This window comes from Lipotes vexillifer, unplaced genomic scaffold, assembly GCF_000442215.2.
Source record: "Lipotes vexillifer unplaced genomic scaffold, Lipotes_vexillifer_v1.1 scaffold1221, whole genome shotgun sequence".
In the NCBI taxonomy this organism is placed as follows: domain Eukaryota; kingdom Metazoa; phylum Chordata; class Mammalia; order Artiodactyla; family Lipotidae; genus Lipotes; species Lipotes vexillifer.
The window spans coordinates 602,986-620,348 of NW_006783353.1; the positions used below are offsets into that span (position 1 = coordinate 602,986).

The 17,363-nt window shown below is 40.3% G+C and overlaps 1 protein-coding gene across 1 annotated transcript in view; it reads left to right on the forward strand.

Moving 5' to 3' along the window:
• Positions 1-17,363, forward strand: part of GADL1 (glutamate decarboxylase like 1) — a 148,114-nt gene that overhangs the window by 75,751 nt on the left and 55,000 nt on the right. Inside the window, exon 13 of the mRNA XM_007455935.1 lies at positions 1,752-1,841. Coding sequence (XP_007455997.1) covers positions 1,752-1,841 — 90 coding nt within the window. The remainder of the gene's footprint in view (positions 1-1,751; positions 1,842-17,363) is intronic.

The window sequence follows — 17,363 nt, forward strand, 5'->3', positions numbered from 1 at the left end:
TGTGTGTGCCCTCCAGAGTGGAGTCTCTGTTTTCCCCAGTCCTGTCAAAGTCCTGCAATCAAATCCCACTAGGCTTCAAAGTCTGATTCTCTAGGAATTCCTCCTCCTGTTGCTGGACCCCCAGGTTGGGAAGCCTGACGTGGGCCTCAGAACCTTCACTCCAATGGGTGGACTTCTGTGGTATAAGTGTTCTCTAGTTTGTGAGTCACCCACCCAGCAGTTATTGGATTTGATTGTACTGTGATTGCACCCCTCCTACCATCTGATTGCAGCTTCTCCTTTGTCTTTGTATGTGGGGTATCTTCTTTGGTGAGTTCCAGTGTCTCCCTGTCGATGATTGTCCAGCAGCTAGTTGTGAGTCTCGTGTTCTTGCAAGAGGGAGTGAGAGCACGTACTTCTGGTCCGCCATCTTGGTTCCTCATCTGTTTGTTCTTTGTGTAGCTCCTTTTTTTTCTTTTAGTCAAATTCAATAAGCCTGTTACAAACTTCAAATGTGAAGGGATGATCAGGTCAAGAGCTTAACTTGTTGAGCTGGAATGTTTCTGGGCTATCAGTTGTAATTTAAAATCCACTAAAATCAAAACTCTTTATAGTACCAGTTTTGATTTTAAGATATGAGGTGATAGCTGTTTCCTCTCTCTGAAATACTTTGAAACTTTATACTGACAATGGAGCATAACTTGGTTACTGAGAACTGTTATAACACCAGTTATTACCTACAAACTGTGTTTGTGGTGGGAAAATGGAAGTCATTTCAAAAACTGTCAGCATGAAAAATCAGATGAGGAAGTTGCTGAGTGGGTGGGCATGACCCAGCGTGACCCAGTTCTTCAGCCATTTCTATGACGGACTTATTCAGCTCTGGGTGTTCTGAGCCCAGGTGCTGAGAGTCTTCATTTTGAGCAAGCCATCTAGCAGACTCACACCCTTCCTGATACTGATACTTGAGAGCCAGTAGTCAAACTGATGGCCTTTTTTTTCCTTCTGATGCTGTATTGGCCAGGGTCACAGCAGGGCTGGTTAAGTGGAGCCCAAGTATATCATATGTTACCGACTCACAGGTAATTGGGGATTTTGCATTTGTCAAGTGTAGCAGGTAATAGAAGACAACTTTGGCCACCTTAGGTAGAGAAGAAATTATTGGAAGGATATGGTGGTGTGAGATATAACTTAAGGATTAGGGTTGAAGAGGGATGAACCAGGGTATCTCTAGGTATATGTGTATCAGGTGCTAACTAATGGTTGGTTAGAGCTGGGTTGAGTTAGCTTCAAACTTCATTATGTTTATTTTTATTTTATTTTATTTTTTTTTTGCGGTACGCGGGCCTCTCACTGTCGTGGCCTCTCCCGTTGCGGAGCACAGGCTCCGGACGTGCAGGCTCAGCGGCCACGGCTCACGGGCCCAGCCACGCCGTGGCATGTGGGATCTTCCCGGACCGGGGCACAGAACCCGTGTCCCCTGCATCGGCAGGCGGACTCTCAACCACTGCGCCACCAGGGAAGCCCCATTATGTTTATTTTTGATCTTGTGCACATTGCTTACCCAGAGGGGAGAGCACTCTCTGGCTGCACCCAACTGAGAAGAAAATTTCTCAATAAGGTGTTATCAAAAGTAAGGCTGAATGGATGTCTAATCTATCAGATTCTGATGTTATCAATGTAAGACACACATGATGACTCAAAGAAACTAGCTAAGAGTTGAATTGCATTCTAAGATTAATTAAAAACTTTCAAACTTTCTTCATCTTCAGCCTGAATATGCCAATGTTTGCTTTTGGTACATTCCACCAAGCCTCAGAGAGATGGAGGAAGGACCTGAATTCTGGGCAAAACTTCATTTGGTGAGTGATAAGGATATTGCATTTTTTCCTTTGGATGAAATAGATTCAATGCCCATTGTCTCTTGATCCTATAAATGATTTGGTACTTGCAAGAACTTCTTGAGGATCTAGAGAGGTTGTTCTTAGTATATTAGAAGTTAATGACATGCCAAACAGTTGTGAGCATTTGTTAAAATAAATCAACATACTTGACACACACATATCAAAATAATTGTGCTGTTTGCAAGAGAGTGGTGGAATTTATCAGAAGCTCTAATTCACAGTGCACTTCAGAGCACGCGATCTGGTAATGGTTAATGTCGTATGATGAATGGCTTCTTCCTTAAACTCTGCTGGTGCATGTCTGTGACTGCTTGCATCACTTCACTAGCAGATAATGTTAAAGTCTAAATCTGGTACCCTTTGTGAGTGTGAGACTTTCTCTTCTTTCCACCAGTGGGCTTATGTGATAAAAAAGAAAAGAAATGTCAGCAATGAATTTCAGCTTATCATTGAACTAAATGTGACTTGCAAACCCTTCCTTACCCTCAGTGTGGAAATCAATGATAGTTTTAACAGCTTTGATAGGTGATAGCCCTTCTCCTTGCCCTCTAGAAGAAAAGGAAAAACTTGCCAGTCATGCAAGGGACAGACATTTAGCACTCACTATGCCAGGCACTGGAGATATAAACATCAAAGAGACTTGGTCCCTGCCCTGGGAAACTCGTATTCTACGAGACAAATGAGTAAAGAGATCATCACCAGGTAACTAGTAGGTGCCTAGATGAAGAGAAACCCTGTAAAGGCAGAGAGAAAGGATATCTACCCCGAAGTGTGACACTAGATTGGAGTCTTGGACAGTAAGTAGGTGTGAGTCGGTGACAACTGTGAAGGAGTGGGTTCCAGGAAGAATCACAACATCATGGCCCAGAGGCTAAGAGGGGAGGGTGTGTTCGAAGACCACAGTGGGGCAGGGGGCAGTGCTAGGAGTAGGACAAGAGCAGCAGGCACGGGAGTGCACGGAGGCCTCATCTTCCATGACAGGTGCTTGGAATTTGTGCCTAGTTAGGTAGAGGTGGGAAGACCATGGCCTTTAAGTCATAGCCACCTGGATCCTCACCTGCAGCATCTTCTTTATCCTCAGGCCACTTTCTGTTTCTTCATGGCTCATTTAGCCTCCTGCGAGGTAGCACAATACATACTCAATATGTAAATATCTTACCTCTTGTTAAACCTGAGGTCAGGCAGCAGAGATGGGGAGAGATGGACAGAGTTACCTGTGCCTTTGCCTGGAAAAACCCTCCATTGGCCGTTGCAGGCAGTTAGCATGGTCCTTGGATCTGGTTTGTCTTTTTGTCACACAGTGTAAATGAGAAAGTGCTTAAGAATACATTTCAGATGGTAAGTGACTCAAAAAGAAACAATGTGAGAATTTAATGGTGATGTTTCCAGGGACATTTTGCACTTTGATGGAATGCATCAGGCATTGTTTGGTGATGTTGAGAAGGATATGGCTGTCATCCTTCTCACTTTCTGATTGTTAAGAAAAGCAACCGAGAAGGTGATATTTGTGTTTTATGGACTCAATACTGTTGCATGGACACGGATCAGGATAAGTAAATAGTCTCTTTATGTTTGGGGATACTATGGACTCACTCTTCCATTGTTTAAAGAAATATTTACATTATCTAGTCTCAGAAAATTTGAAATTGAGGATGGGTATATAAGCTAAAATCTTAACTGGAGATCAAATATGAATCAGGACAGTCTCTTATCTCCCCAGTAGTCTCCAGCATCGGTTTTCTCATGATTGACATACATGATTCTCCATCCCTTCATTTTGGAAACACTTTTCTGCCATTTAGAACCATGGGGCCCTTGCCCAGTCTAATATCATATTATTTTAATTGTTCTGGTTGCTTCTGATTCCTAAACATGTATGCTGCAGATGAATCATCATTGGTTCTGTCTTAGTTTCCTTTTATCCTCTCTCTTGGCATGGGTGTGTGTGCATGAATTTGGCAAGGAAGGGAGGCATATATATCTGTTGTTGATCTATGTGGTTTCATGCTTACTGTAGTATGAGAATGCAAGTATATGATTTACAACCTGGAGTGTACTTAAAGCACACTTGAAATTTGTTTCAGGATTTATCTTGGATGGAGAATGACAAGCAAATAAATAAACAGAATAAGGCTTCGCCCCTCCAATTCAGACTCATGTCAGGCGGAGCTGTCAGATTTCAGAATCAGTGGTGTGATAAGTCTTCCCTTTGGCAGCAGGAGGGGAGCGGGATTATTTCATAAAGAACCTGGAGTTCGGGTGCGTGTGTGTGTGTGTGTGTGTGTGTGTGTATGTGCGTGCGTGTGTGCATGCATGCACACACATGAGACTGTTTTTGAGAACACAGTCACTCGGCTGTCTACTGATGCTGTGACAGCCCCTCTCTGACACTGTGTTCAACGAGTTCCAGCAACTCCTCTTTTTAAAATGTCCTCTATGAAAGTTCTTCTTTTTGTTTTTTTCAGGCGTTGCAGCATTCTGGGTCTTCATTAGTTCCCTGCCCAGATTATACTCACTTCTTTTCTGGTCTCTGCCTCCTGTTTATTTTCCTTCCTCTCTGCACAGTCATACCTGCAGCCCTGTTTTATCTTGTCATTTTCCTGCTGGAAGCCTCCAAATGCTTTACACTCGCAGCTTTCAACCCGATCGACCAATGACCACTGTTTATAATAAATGCTGTTAAATGTTCTCTTTATTCTCCTAAGATGAAACCAATAGAAAATAGGACCTACCTACACGGAATTTTATAAAAGGCAGTAGAAGGCCTTACATGTCATATGAAGGAAAAATAATCTTTATAATAGAGATATGTATTTCATTACATAAATGTTTGGCATGACAATATTAGAAGACACAAGGAAGTGATAAGATGCTCACACATCCTCTTAGAATCACTGTGAATGTGAGCCATCTTCAAACGCAGACTCTTAGAAGTAGGTGATGTTGCTGATGCCAATAATAGGAGTGGGGTGATGTTAGTGACATAATTTTCAAAAAAGGTGCACAAGTCTTGGTAAAGCATTGAAGAAAACATTTTCCCCTTGATTTACATGGTAGTAGAAAACTTAATGTTTATTTAAAATGGGCACAGAATAGTTTGCATTTGCATGTAAACCAGAGTTAAATTCTGGGCTTGGTTAATTGTAATCAGGCTCCTGGCCTCCTGCATTTCCAACAGGACATTTCAAAGTTGTACAGGACATGGGGCAGCTCTTCCTGGCTCAGGACTGCTCTCCACAGTGCAAGGCAGCTGGCATCCCTGTTCCCCACCTTCTAAACACAAGGAGCAACCCCCAAACATCATGAAAACCAAAAACATCTGCCCAAAGTTTGAAGATATTCCCTGCAGGTGTACTACCATTTCTTTGAGAATGACTGGTCCACAGTATAAAATCTAGTTCATTCTGCTTGGCATCCAAAGGCCTCCATGTCTGTTCCTCAGGCATTAAAAAAGCAAGAAATTTTTAAAAACTTAAATATTCAAGTATAGGGAATTGATTAAAATGTGGTACATAATTTATATGCAAATTTGTAGTGTATAGACAATTAAAATTTTCTTCCAAAATAACATATTCATAATTTATTATTAATTGAAAAAATAAGTTATAGAACAGTCACTATATTGTATATACATAGAGATTTATATACATATACAATATTGTATATGTGGTTAGATAAGGGGCACCAAACTATTTTAGAAATAGAGTTACAGATGATTTTTCCTTTCTTTTGTATTCCTCTGCAATTTCTTAATTTTCTACAATTAATATATATTGCTTTTGTGAAAATAATAATAACAGCAGCAACAATAATAATAATAATAAACCAAAGTATAGAATAATTGACCCAACGAAGCCTTAGAGTTCCTTGAGTGTTTATCCAGGCAAAGGTTACCCAGGTTTTGACCACAATCTCCTAATAGTTAAAAAAAAGATTTTTAATTGAGTATTTACCTCAATATGTGTTTATTGTTTTAAATTATCTACATGTATTCATTTTTAAATATAGTATGTACCTTTTAAAAATGCACAAAATAAGTTTTTTTAAGGATGGATTTAAAATATTTAATTATTCAGAGATGCTCTAATCTTTGCTTCTTAGACCAAAGGGATTGTCTTGTTTGGAGACCATGATTATACCATAGTCAAATCAATTAGTTTGCAAACTGTGTTTCTCTCATGACTTGCTCCCAGACATAGTATATAATTTGTCTTCCCTTCCTACTTCTCTTTTTCTCTCTCCTTATCTCCTTACTGAAACACCTACACTATCTGCACTGATTTCAAGTTCAGAGACGTAGCCCCCGGGGTCCACAGTGAGAGCTTCCGCAGGCTTCCCAGGGCTTCCTGAAAGCTGCCTGCTCTGTGGTCGAGGTAGACTTCACTCGCTAAGGTGGCTGCCCCAAATAAGATTATGTATGTTTGTTTCTTCTCACTTGGTGATCAGGTATGAAGGGCGAGGGAGTCGGGGAGAGAGGGCAAAGATAAAGCTGAAAGCATAAGACCCAGAGAATGTAATTGAAAATTTCATCAGTTTGTTTTATTTCATCATTACTCAATGTTCTGATGCAGAAGATTTCCTCTTTTGTCGACATTTCATAAACAGTCCTGCATTCCACCAACATAATTTACATTCTTAAAAGTAATCACCAAGGTGTCTTTTTGTACTTAAGCATGGTCATTTCAACTTTTTTTCATTCACTGACCTGCAGATTTGTGACTACTGTTAGATGTTTATAATAGGCTTATTTCTCCTCGACAGTAGGCAAACAATAAATCTTTTAGAAACTATTAGATGGGTTTGTTGTATTGCTTATTTGGTGATATAACTTGATATGGTATTCCAGATATCTTTGGAGAGAATCTAGTGTTCTCCCTGGCAGGTTTCTGATGAACAGCACTTGAAGATGAGACAGCGTAGACTGGGTAGTGTTGTGTGCTTTCAAGGATGCCCACTTTCTGGGTTTGGATCAGGGAGGGCCTCAGTACCCCTGGCTGTGCTTCACTTGTTTCCGCTGTGTGTGTGCATATGTGTTCACATGAGTGCATATGAGTCCATACACATTTTGAGGTCTTCTGTGTAGTTTGAGGACTTTGATTCTGATTTTCTTTCCCTCATCATCTGTAACATTTGCTTATCAAGCACTCGTTTTTGGATTGTGAAAAAAAAACCCGTTTCTTTAAAGGTGTGACAGTGTTTTGTTTTGTTCTTCTAATTTTCAAAGATGAGTTTCTTTTTTTAACCCTGTAATATAGAAATTATAACATCTTCAAAACTCCTGTTTGCTAGTGGATATCCCTCATTTTAAAGCTCTACTTAAAAACAATTATATTTAAGGAGAATGTAATATAGAAGTATCTTAAAATAAAATATTTCTGAGTGTGACTTGAGACTTGAGACTCTCTCCTTCTGATGATGGCTGGGATGTCGATTTTGAAAATGCTTAATGTACTAAATACTTAATGTACTATTTCTTGCAGATACTATATTCTCTTTCCCCAAATTATTAAGACCCGATTAACTATTCTCCCAGGGAGAGACGTTATTTTCCACAATCTGTCAGATATTATACTAGCTGTAATCAGTTTCTTCTGTGTCATTAAGGGTCAGGGAGCTACTTAGGTAAGTCCTGTGTGTATGGCCTTCCTCAGAAATCAGCTGGGGAAGCTGGGTGTCCCTTCTGTTGAAGGACATGGGATACTCTGTCTTATAGCTTTTATGCCCATGTCTCTTCCCCATTTGTTTACTCCTGGTCTTTCTAAATAGCTCTACTCCATTGGATCGATAAAATTTCAAGCAGTAAAAGATTCCAACAACATCCTTGTTGGATATGCGTGTACTGTGGGGAGGTTCACACGAGTTGACCTTTGTATTCAACACCACCTTTCAACACGTAGAATACATTTGCCAAATTGGTGTTGTTAATTTATTTATTTCGTATGTTGCTTTTTAGTCTTTTAAACATATTTTCAGACACATAGAGAGGAATTTCCATGAATAGTTACTTGAATCCCCAGGAAAGCCAGACAAGTCCAGATGTCCTCAACAAAGGGTTATTTTTTCTTTCCTTTATTTTTCTCCCCTAAGTTTATTGACTGTGCAAGAAGTTCTAAACTTGGAATGATCTACTGAAAGTTAAAATTGAGCAAAATGAAGCTGGGTGTCTCTGCAGGCTGGGGCTGAACTGTCCTGGACCTGAGGTCAGGACGGGACTGGGTCTGAGAGGAATGTCCATGGGTGTGGCCTCCTGTAGCTCACTCACACCAGCGCACACTCCATGGGGCACTCAAGATAGCAGTAATGGGAAATGAGGCCAAAGAACATAGCTAAAGCTGCATTTCACAAGTATCTTTTTGTGCCTTGGGTTTACTCTTTAGCACACAAGCAACGAGTCTACTTGGTGCCAGGAGTATGGCTGGCCTTGTCTGTAACATTTGCATATGAACCAAGTTAATCACTTAAGTACAACAGTTTCTTCAGTCTCTGCTCAAATCTTCAGGCCCATCTGAAATAATTCTGAATTTCCAGATCTGTCAGAGTGCGAATTGAAGAAATGCAGAAGCTTAATTAGTTTCATGGAACACTTACCGCTGTACCCTGAGTATAATTTTATTTAGTTCACTCAGTCAGGAGTTACAGACTCAAAACCTATAGAAGCTAGGCCAGTAGCGTACATGAGGGAAGTAGACGGGGCATAATACAATAGGGAGTGGTGGGGACTGTGGACAACTGGAAAGCGGTGGCCCCCGCTAAAGGGGGCAGCCTCTACTCAGCTCCTAATGATGGCTGCCATGTGGAAATGCAGGTCTGGGTTGCCGGGTCTCCTTATTTTTAAAGAGATGCTAGATTTATAGAAGCTTATGTAAACCGTCCTTTGCTTTTAATGTTTTAAATGTTGGCAAGTGAAAAATTACTAAGGTTGGCGGGTTCTGGCCCTCAGGCTTTTAGTTTGCAACTCTTACCTAAATCCATTAGTGCCCTATCACCTGTTTCTCTTTATGTGTCACCAGAAGCTCCTTGAGATGAGGGTGTGCCCCGTCTTTGTCTTTGTTCCCCCAGGGCAGCTAATCTGATGGCCAGTCCCGGGCCCGCCATCAACTTTGAGAGATGTCTGAGTTCTGTGTCATGCTGTCAGACTTGTAAACGGGGTTTTAAGAACTGTGGTCTTGTGGTCAATGTGACAGTACAGTTAGGATGTATGGGTGTTTGCTGTTCTTTTGATGTTCTTGTGTTTTCTCCTTTCCCTGTCCTGAGCACTGGACCTGCCCTCTGGGCTCCATGCTTCTCTTGAGGCTTCTGTAGCCTTGAAGACATCTGTCTTCCTAGATTTTCTGAAAGCTTCAGCTGGCCAGAGATGAAACCCATAGAGGAAGGCGAGGAGTCTGGAGGCCGAGAGGCAGGCACAGGAGAGAGGAGCAGAAAGGGGCGTGCTGGAGACAAGAGCTCTAAAGATAAGGATGAATCCCAGCTTCCCTTCTCTGAGTGCCCTAAGGAGGTGTGTGTGTGTGCGCGCGCACACACGTGCGTGCGTGTGTGTTTGTTCCAGGTGATGGAATGTCTGCCCATTCCTAACAAGTCGCAGCCTATCAAGGGATCACGTTGGTTCAGACCATAAGCATTTCACATATTGAACCAATGATCTAAATGTTAGCCCTGGATGAGACCCCCAAGAACCTCTGCATGACCCAATGAGGCTGTGGGAGCCATAATAATGACTGAAATTGACTTTTAACCTGACCTAGTAGGGTAGCGGCTTGAGGTTGGATTTAATTTTATTTAAAGGATATAATGTACTGTGACATTTCTTGCACACCTGAGCGAAATTCATATCCATTAAGGAATTGCTCTGGACTTGATGCAATATTTATTGTTGCAAAACAAAGAATGGATCCTGTGCTGAAAGAAAAAAATATATATATATTTTTGCATGCTGTCTTTGAAGTCCCTTTGCCAGTAGCAAACCTGCCCCCTGGTGGCACTTCTGCTCATTTTTCCTTTCCTTTAGTGTCACTGGGAAGTGACACTAAATGCTGACTGAATAAATGCGGTTATAAAATGTTACAGAATTACAGCATCACTGGGGTCAGGGCTTCTGGATTCTGCCAAACCAAGAGCAGCTCACCTGAGTGAGGAATTCTCAAAGGATAAAATTGACCTGTGTGTCTTCACTTCAAACGTGTTTCTTGTTGCTCTTTCTTCGTCTTCACTCCTCGTTTCCACAGCAAACTCTTCTGTGCTTACCTTTGCGTCTGCTGTCTGGACTTCATCCCACCTGCAATCTTACCACGCACTTCCCTCTCCTTCTCTGCCCTCCCATCCTCTCTTCACCTTACTTCTCTCTCTCACTCCTTCTCACATTTTCCTTCTTTTTTCTCTAATATATTACTCCCCTCCAATGATAAGCACATCCAGGCTCTGACAACCTTAAAGGAAATAATTTTATGATTTTTTCTCTTAATACTGTTGTCCCCTCAAGATACATCCCTGTCTCTTTCTCCATCCCTTTGGACTAAACTTATGAAAATAATAGCTTAAAGTGTCTCACCCTGAATAATAGTCTGTGTCATAGTTTATAAAAGCATTCCCATAATTTGTGGTGTTCAGGTTGTTTCCAACATTTCCCCTTTGTGAGCAGTAATGAATGACCATCTCCATCTCCAATCCACTTTTGCTTTTATTATTTCCAGAAGATAAAGTGCTCGATATGTAATTGCTGATTATAGAAATCACTGTGGTTTGGAGCCTGACTCTGGCTGTGTATTGGGATACTGATTTTTAAGAAGGTTGCATTCCACCAGTAAGCAACCAGTACACAGCCTTCCGTCTAACTGCGGCAACACTGGGTGTTGCCTGCTTGGGGGGAAATGTTATTTAGAAAGGGGAAAAATACTATCTTAAGTTTGTTTTGCTTTTATTGTATTAATTGTTGGTGGTTTGAACCATTTTCTATTTTTTTCTTTACTGATGGTGCTTCTCTGTGTGTCCATTGTTTTTCTTATCTTACATGTTTGTATTTTGAGGTCTGATGGTTTCCTTATAAATTTGAATGAGGATATATATAGTTTGAGTTTTAAAGCCCTTTTTGTCAGATGGAATGCAAATAATGCCCTTAGTATAATGTCCTTTTTATTTTAGTCTTGCTGTTTTTTCATTGTACAGAAGTTTTAAATTTTTTATGTATCCAGATCTGTCAGTTCTTTCCTTCATGGTTTATTCCACTGCTTCAAAGCTGAAGTTATTGTTCTTTCACAAATCTGATAAATATTCTATTCCATCTCCTGCTGGTTTTTCTGTCATTCCATTTTTTTTTTTTTTTTTTTTGTATTTAACTCAATTCATGTGGAGGCTATTTTTGTGCACAGTGTAAAATATGTATCTAACCTGATCAGTTCCCCAAATTATTATACAGTTATTCCAATTTGATTTATTTAATAATTCTTCCTAACACTTTTTATTATGGGAAGCTTGTGTTATCATGTGTTACACTTTTTAAAACACTTTAGTCTATTTCTGGATTTTCCAATCTGTTCTATTGATCTGTGTTTCTGTTTTTGTGTCAGGAACAAAAGGTTTTAAATGGTGTTGCTTTATAATGAGTTCTCAAGGCTGCTAAAATATCACCCTTCTGGTTCTTTTTTAAAAGAGCATTCTTTAACATTACATTTAAATTTTTTTCTACGGATTGTAGAACTTTTTTTTAGTTAAAGACATCTTGTTAGGATTTTTATTGGAGTTTAAAATCATTGAATCTGGAGTTAAATAAATAATACCTTTGCTGCCACTGGCTGTGTAACCATGGACAAGTTACTTAAAGTCCCTTTACCTCCTCTTTTTCCTCAATAGCGTGGGGATAATAAAAAGCACCTATCTTACAGGGTTTTGACTGGGTTGAATGGCATAATCCAGGTACAGTGTCTGGCACAGAGTAAGTGTTCATTAAATATTATCTTGCATTATTATTAATCCTGTTTCCTCATTTTTGAAGGACTGTATGAGCTTTAAATGTCTTCTTCATGCCTTTTTGCTTATCCCCCTTCAAATTACCTTAAATACTATTACAACAGTAAACTTTCTAAAATACAACCCTGATCATGTCACTCCTTATGTTTCCCTTTGTCCCAAAGGAAAGAGTCCGCAAACATTCAGGGACTGCGGAGATATGATTTAACTCAGCCTCCCTGCCCTGTCTCCTGCTAACCCTCTTCATGTACAGTTTTCTTCTGGAGGCCCCAGAGATACGTACTTGTTTCCTCCTCTGAAGTATTATGACTATGACCTAGTCTTCTCGAAGCCTCTTATAGCTTTCAACCTAATATCGTATAGGGAATCTGGGGGTCTGAGTCGACCTTCAGTTAGGCTGGCAACACCTCAACTTGCCCAGAAGGCATTTCCTGACACTTGAGTATGAGTACCCTTTCCATATGCTCCTGTGACATCTTTGCTACCCTGTCTTGGCTGTTACCGTAAGATAGCAGCATTTGGGGTGGGGAATGGAAAAGATGGTGGCAAGCCAGGGAGGAGGGGACTAGGCAGTGAGAAGTCACCCATTGCAGGAAATAGCTGATGGACTTTAGCACAAGGAAGATGCATTGATAACCCCTGTTACCAACAAAGGTTCACTTATTTGTACTGATGGCACTGTTGATGGAGGGGAGATGAAGAAAGTGGGCAGCATGTCCCACTGGGGTTGGCCATATTTGAGCTTCAATATCCCAAGCCAGGCTAGTATAGAGCCCTTGAAGCTCTATACTAGAGCAAAATGAAAATGCAGAGCCCTTTGTTCCAAAATTATCAAGAATTTCAAGATGGTGACGGCACAGGGCTCTTCCACACCCAGGGCCCTGTGCAGCTACACTGGTTGCACACTTATGAGGCCAGCCTGGTTGTATACTCATGTGGTGTGAGTGTTTAATAAGGGGAAAGTTGCTAGCGTTACTATTTCTTTGCATTTTCTCACGCTGCTCTCACACGGTAGATGCACAATAAATGTTTGCTAAATGAATGAATCGGTGAGTAAAGACATGGCCTGATGGATTACCCTTTGGGTGACTGACGCTCATGCTTATAGTGGTTTCCTAGAGACATTAGTTGCTCTTACCTTTCTTGCCCATCAACTCACCCATAGAAGTTTTAAAAACTAAGAGTGCTCATTCTCAGAGTGTGATTGTGTTGGTCTGGAGTGAAGCTCTGGGATCATCTTTTTTATCTGGTTTCTGATATGCAGGAAGGACTGGGAACCATCACATCTTATGAATGATCTGTGTAAGGGATTCTCAGGATGAGGGCAGCTTAATAATGAAGATCTTGTGAGGAGATAAATTGGAGGAGGCCACCTCCTCTGTGTCTGTGTGAATCTAGCAGGGTTGGTGTTGTAGTTTGCTGTCTAGTTAGTTGTGTTCTGTTCACCAAATTGTCATTAGTTCAGAATGCAAAAAAAAATTTTTGAAGGTCAAAATTTTTAAAGTCTGACTTCAGATAGCTCTCTCGGTTTTAGTTCAGACTCTTCATACTACCTATCTTTGAATCATGCTCCGCTTCTTATGAAAATATCCCCCTATCTAGGAGGGCCTAGAAAGAATAGCACTCCACTGTTTTAGGGGGCAGGGATAATTCAAATGCTAGAAATACAGCGGCAGGGCTTGCTTTAGTTGATTGTAATGCCACCTGTCTGACTCAGAATTGAGACAGTCTTTCAGTCTACAACCTGGGGGGAGCTGCTTTTCCAGGTGGTACTACAATGGGCTAGAACAGCGGTCCCCAACCTTTTTGGCACCAGGAACCGGTTTTGTGGAAGACAATTTTTCCACGGACCGGAGGGCGGGGGTGTGGGGGATGGTTCAGGCGGTAATGTGAGCGATGGGGAGCGATGGGGAGGGGCAGATGAAGTTTCACTTGCTTGCCGGCCGCTCACCTCCTGCTGTGTGGCCTGGTTCCTAACAGGCTGCAGACCATTACCAGTCCATGGCCCAGGGTTTGGGGACGCCTGGGTTAGAATCTTGTAGGTAATGAATTGGGTCTTAATCATGTCTTTCATATGGGTTAACAATGCTTCAGGGTAAAAAGACAATCAGGGAGTCAGAATTCTCATTTGAATCTGCCTATTCATTCAAAAAATACGTATCTAGCACCTGCCATGTACCAGACTCTTCTAGGTGCTTGGGGTACATCTCTTTTGTTGAGTAGTTTCTCTAATAAAATGTGATCAAAGCTTAGAAAAATTACAATTAGAGACTGAGGTTTTATGAAGGAAAGCAGGAAAGATTTAAAAAATTAAAACTGAATTATTCCTCAGTTTTTACAAATGAAGGTTCAGCTTGGCTTTTAGTTTATAATGCAGTGGTCCTGCAGCTCTGTTGTTCTTACAGGCATACATTACATTGTAAGTGTAATCTAACATAAATGTTACAAAACTGAGTTATGATTTCTTTTATACTCTGAACACCAGAATCTATCAGATCATGTCTTGGAAACTAGTTTCTACTGTGTACTTTTTTTCTACTTCTTATAGTCTGAACAGAGAAAATGTCTTGGATCTAAAATCTTACACTCTTAACTCCACTGAGATTTTTTCCCCTTTCTAATTAAGAGAACTAAATTTTGAAATTTCTTAAAGCAATTTATTTTATTTTTTGGTATGAAGTTTAAATATAAAATAGCTTCAGTAATTACATTATTAAAGATAAATGTGAATATGTCAAATATAAATATATATATATTAAATATCAATTCACATCTTTGTAAACTACTTGTATTAAATTTTTCTATGCTATTATCATAAAATTAATTTTTTTTTTTTGGATTCTGGTTCAATTTAATGGTGAACAATTCTAATTAATAAATGTAAAGGGAATGAGGGAAATAGGAAATCACCATAATAGTGGTAATTATATACAAAATCCATTGATGGATGGTAAGAGTTGAAGGTGAAAGTATAAGGAAAAAATGGGATATTAGAATTGTCTCAAAGTATCTCTCCCAAGTATTTAATTACAAAGGTAAAACATTGCACACACCCCTTTAACCAAATAATCACCAACAGTGAGACATTGGCATCACTAAGAAGGGCAAACACTTGGGTAGTATTCTCACCAAAACATGTGTAACTGTGTTCTAATAATGAAGGAACTGCAGGCAGACCCAAAATGAATACACTTTTGTAAAATAACTTGCCCAATACTCCAAAAGTTCATAACTTTTCTAGGTCATAAAAGGCAAGGGAACTAAATACAGTGCCAGGTTGTGGATTCAATTTTTGCAACATTAGCAGAGAAAACTTGAAGAAATTCGATCAAACCTGTCATTTGATTGATAGTAGTGTTCCCGATGTTAATGTCCTGGTTTTGATCATTACACTACAGTAGTGTAAAATGTTAGTATTAGGCAAACTGGGAGAAGGGCATATGGAAGCTCTGTAGTCCTCTTGCAAGTCTTTATTTTTTTTTTTTTAACATCTTTATTGGAGTAGAATTGCTTTAAAATGGTGTGTTAGTTTCTGCTTCATAACAAAGTGAATCAGTTATACATATACATATGTTCCCAGATCTCTTCCCTCTTGCGTCTCCCTCCCTCCCACCCACCCGCCGGCTGCTTCCCACTAGCTATCTATTTTACGTTTGGTAGTGTATATATGTCCATGCCACTCTCTCGCTTTGTCACAGCTTACCCTTCCCCCTCCCCATATCCTCAAGTCCATTCTCTAGTAGGTCTGTGTCTTTATTCCTGTTTTACCCCTAGGTTCTTCATAACATTTTTTTTCCTTAAATTCCATATATATGTGTTAGCATACGGTATTTGTCTCTCTCTTTCTGACTTACTTCACTCTGTATGACAGACTCTAGGTCCATCCACCTCACTACAAATAACTCAATTTCGTTTCTTTTTATGGCTGAGTAATATTCCATTGTATATAAGTGCCACATCTTCTCTATCCATTCATCTGTTGATGGACACTTAGGTTGCTTCCATCTCCTGGCTATTGTAAATAGAGCTGCAATGAACATTTTGGTACATGACTCTTTTTGAATTATGGTTTTCTCAGGGTATATGCCCAGTAGTGGGATTGCTGGGTCATATGGTAGTTCTATTTTTAGTTTTTTTAAGGAACCTCCTTACTGTTTTCCATAGTGGTTGTATCAGTTTACATTCCCACCAATAGTGCAGGAGGGTTCCCTTTTCACCACACCCTCTCCAGCATTTGTTGTTTGTAGATTTTTTGATAATAGCCATCCTGATCACTTATATTTTTAGTGGAAGTCAAAGGGTGGAAAGTATGTTGAATAAAAAACAGTTTACAAGCTAATAAAAATATATTTGTTAAATTTCTAATCTCTGATTTTGGAGGTCAGTTTGTTGTACTGGAGAACTCAGATATGTTTTGTGTATTTTTTCAAGTAATGGGAGTTCTGAAAAATCACATGGAAATTTTGACTATAGCCCTCCAAAGGGACACTGTATTGAGGTACTGGGTGAACTGGAAGCTATTTTAAACCTATGTTCTCACTTTTCCTACGTAGATTATTGCCACAGATGTCTCCACCTGGCCCACCTGCTTCCGGCACTGCCTCTGCTCCAAGCCCCTGTCCTCACACTGTCAGAGGGCCATGCATAAATGGCCATGAATCACTGTGTTCCACTGCTTAAAGACCTTCCCGCCACCTTCTCTAGAAAATGCAGGTTCCTGAGCAGGGCTGTCAAGGCATTTGGGGGTGTGGCTTTGCCTCCTCCTGCAGCTACACCTCCCACCTGTCCTGACTGCACGAGTTCCTTTCAGATCCCAGAGCTCCAAGCTCAAGGTCTCATCTCTCCCTTCTGTACCTTAGTCCCAGATGCCCCCTTTTCTAAGAATCTCACTGCACCCATCATCCCATCTTCCTGAAATATCACATACGTATATACATATGTATATGTGTACACACATGTAAACATTTCTTATTATATATAAGGCAAAAGACAGCATGCTGATGTGCTGTACTATTTCGACACTGTCTTAAAAATATTAACCTTACGTTTGGCCCCAGTTGGTGCATGTCTGCATGCTCGATTGTGGGTATGGTGTAGAATAAGAGTTCCAGTATGATTTTTTGACTTAATGCTGGTCCAGTAAAGTCATTTTCTCTCTGTCTGTTCCTCTCTCCCCCTACACACCTCTGAAAATCTCATCCCAGTCCCCTTTTTGATCACTGCAGTCTGCTAAATACTGATATTTTCAATGGGACAAAGTTTAACCTAGACTCAAAGACTATTTTTTGGGTAAAGAACAAGGATCGACTACAGAGTCAGGGAAGGAAGCTTGCCCAATTTCCATCTGCACAAAAACACTTGGCCAGCACAGGAGCTAAAATATACCATGCAATAAAAATAAACATATAAAACCTCAAGTCCTGCAGTTAATGGGATGTGAAAATGTGTTTGCTACAGACACTGGGTGCCTGGGAGAAGACGTAGACACTTGTTTTGTCAATAAGCCCCCCGCCGCCCCCC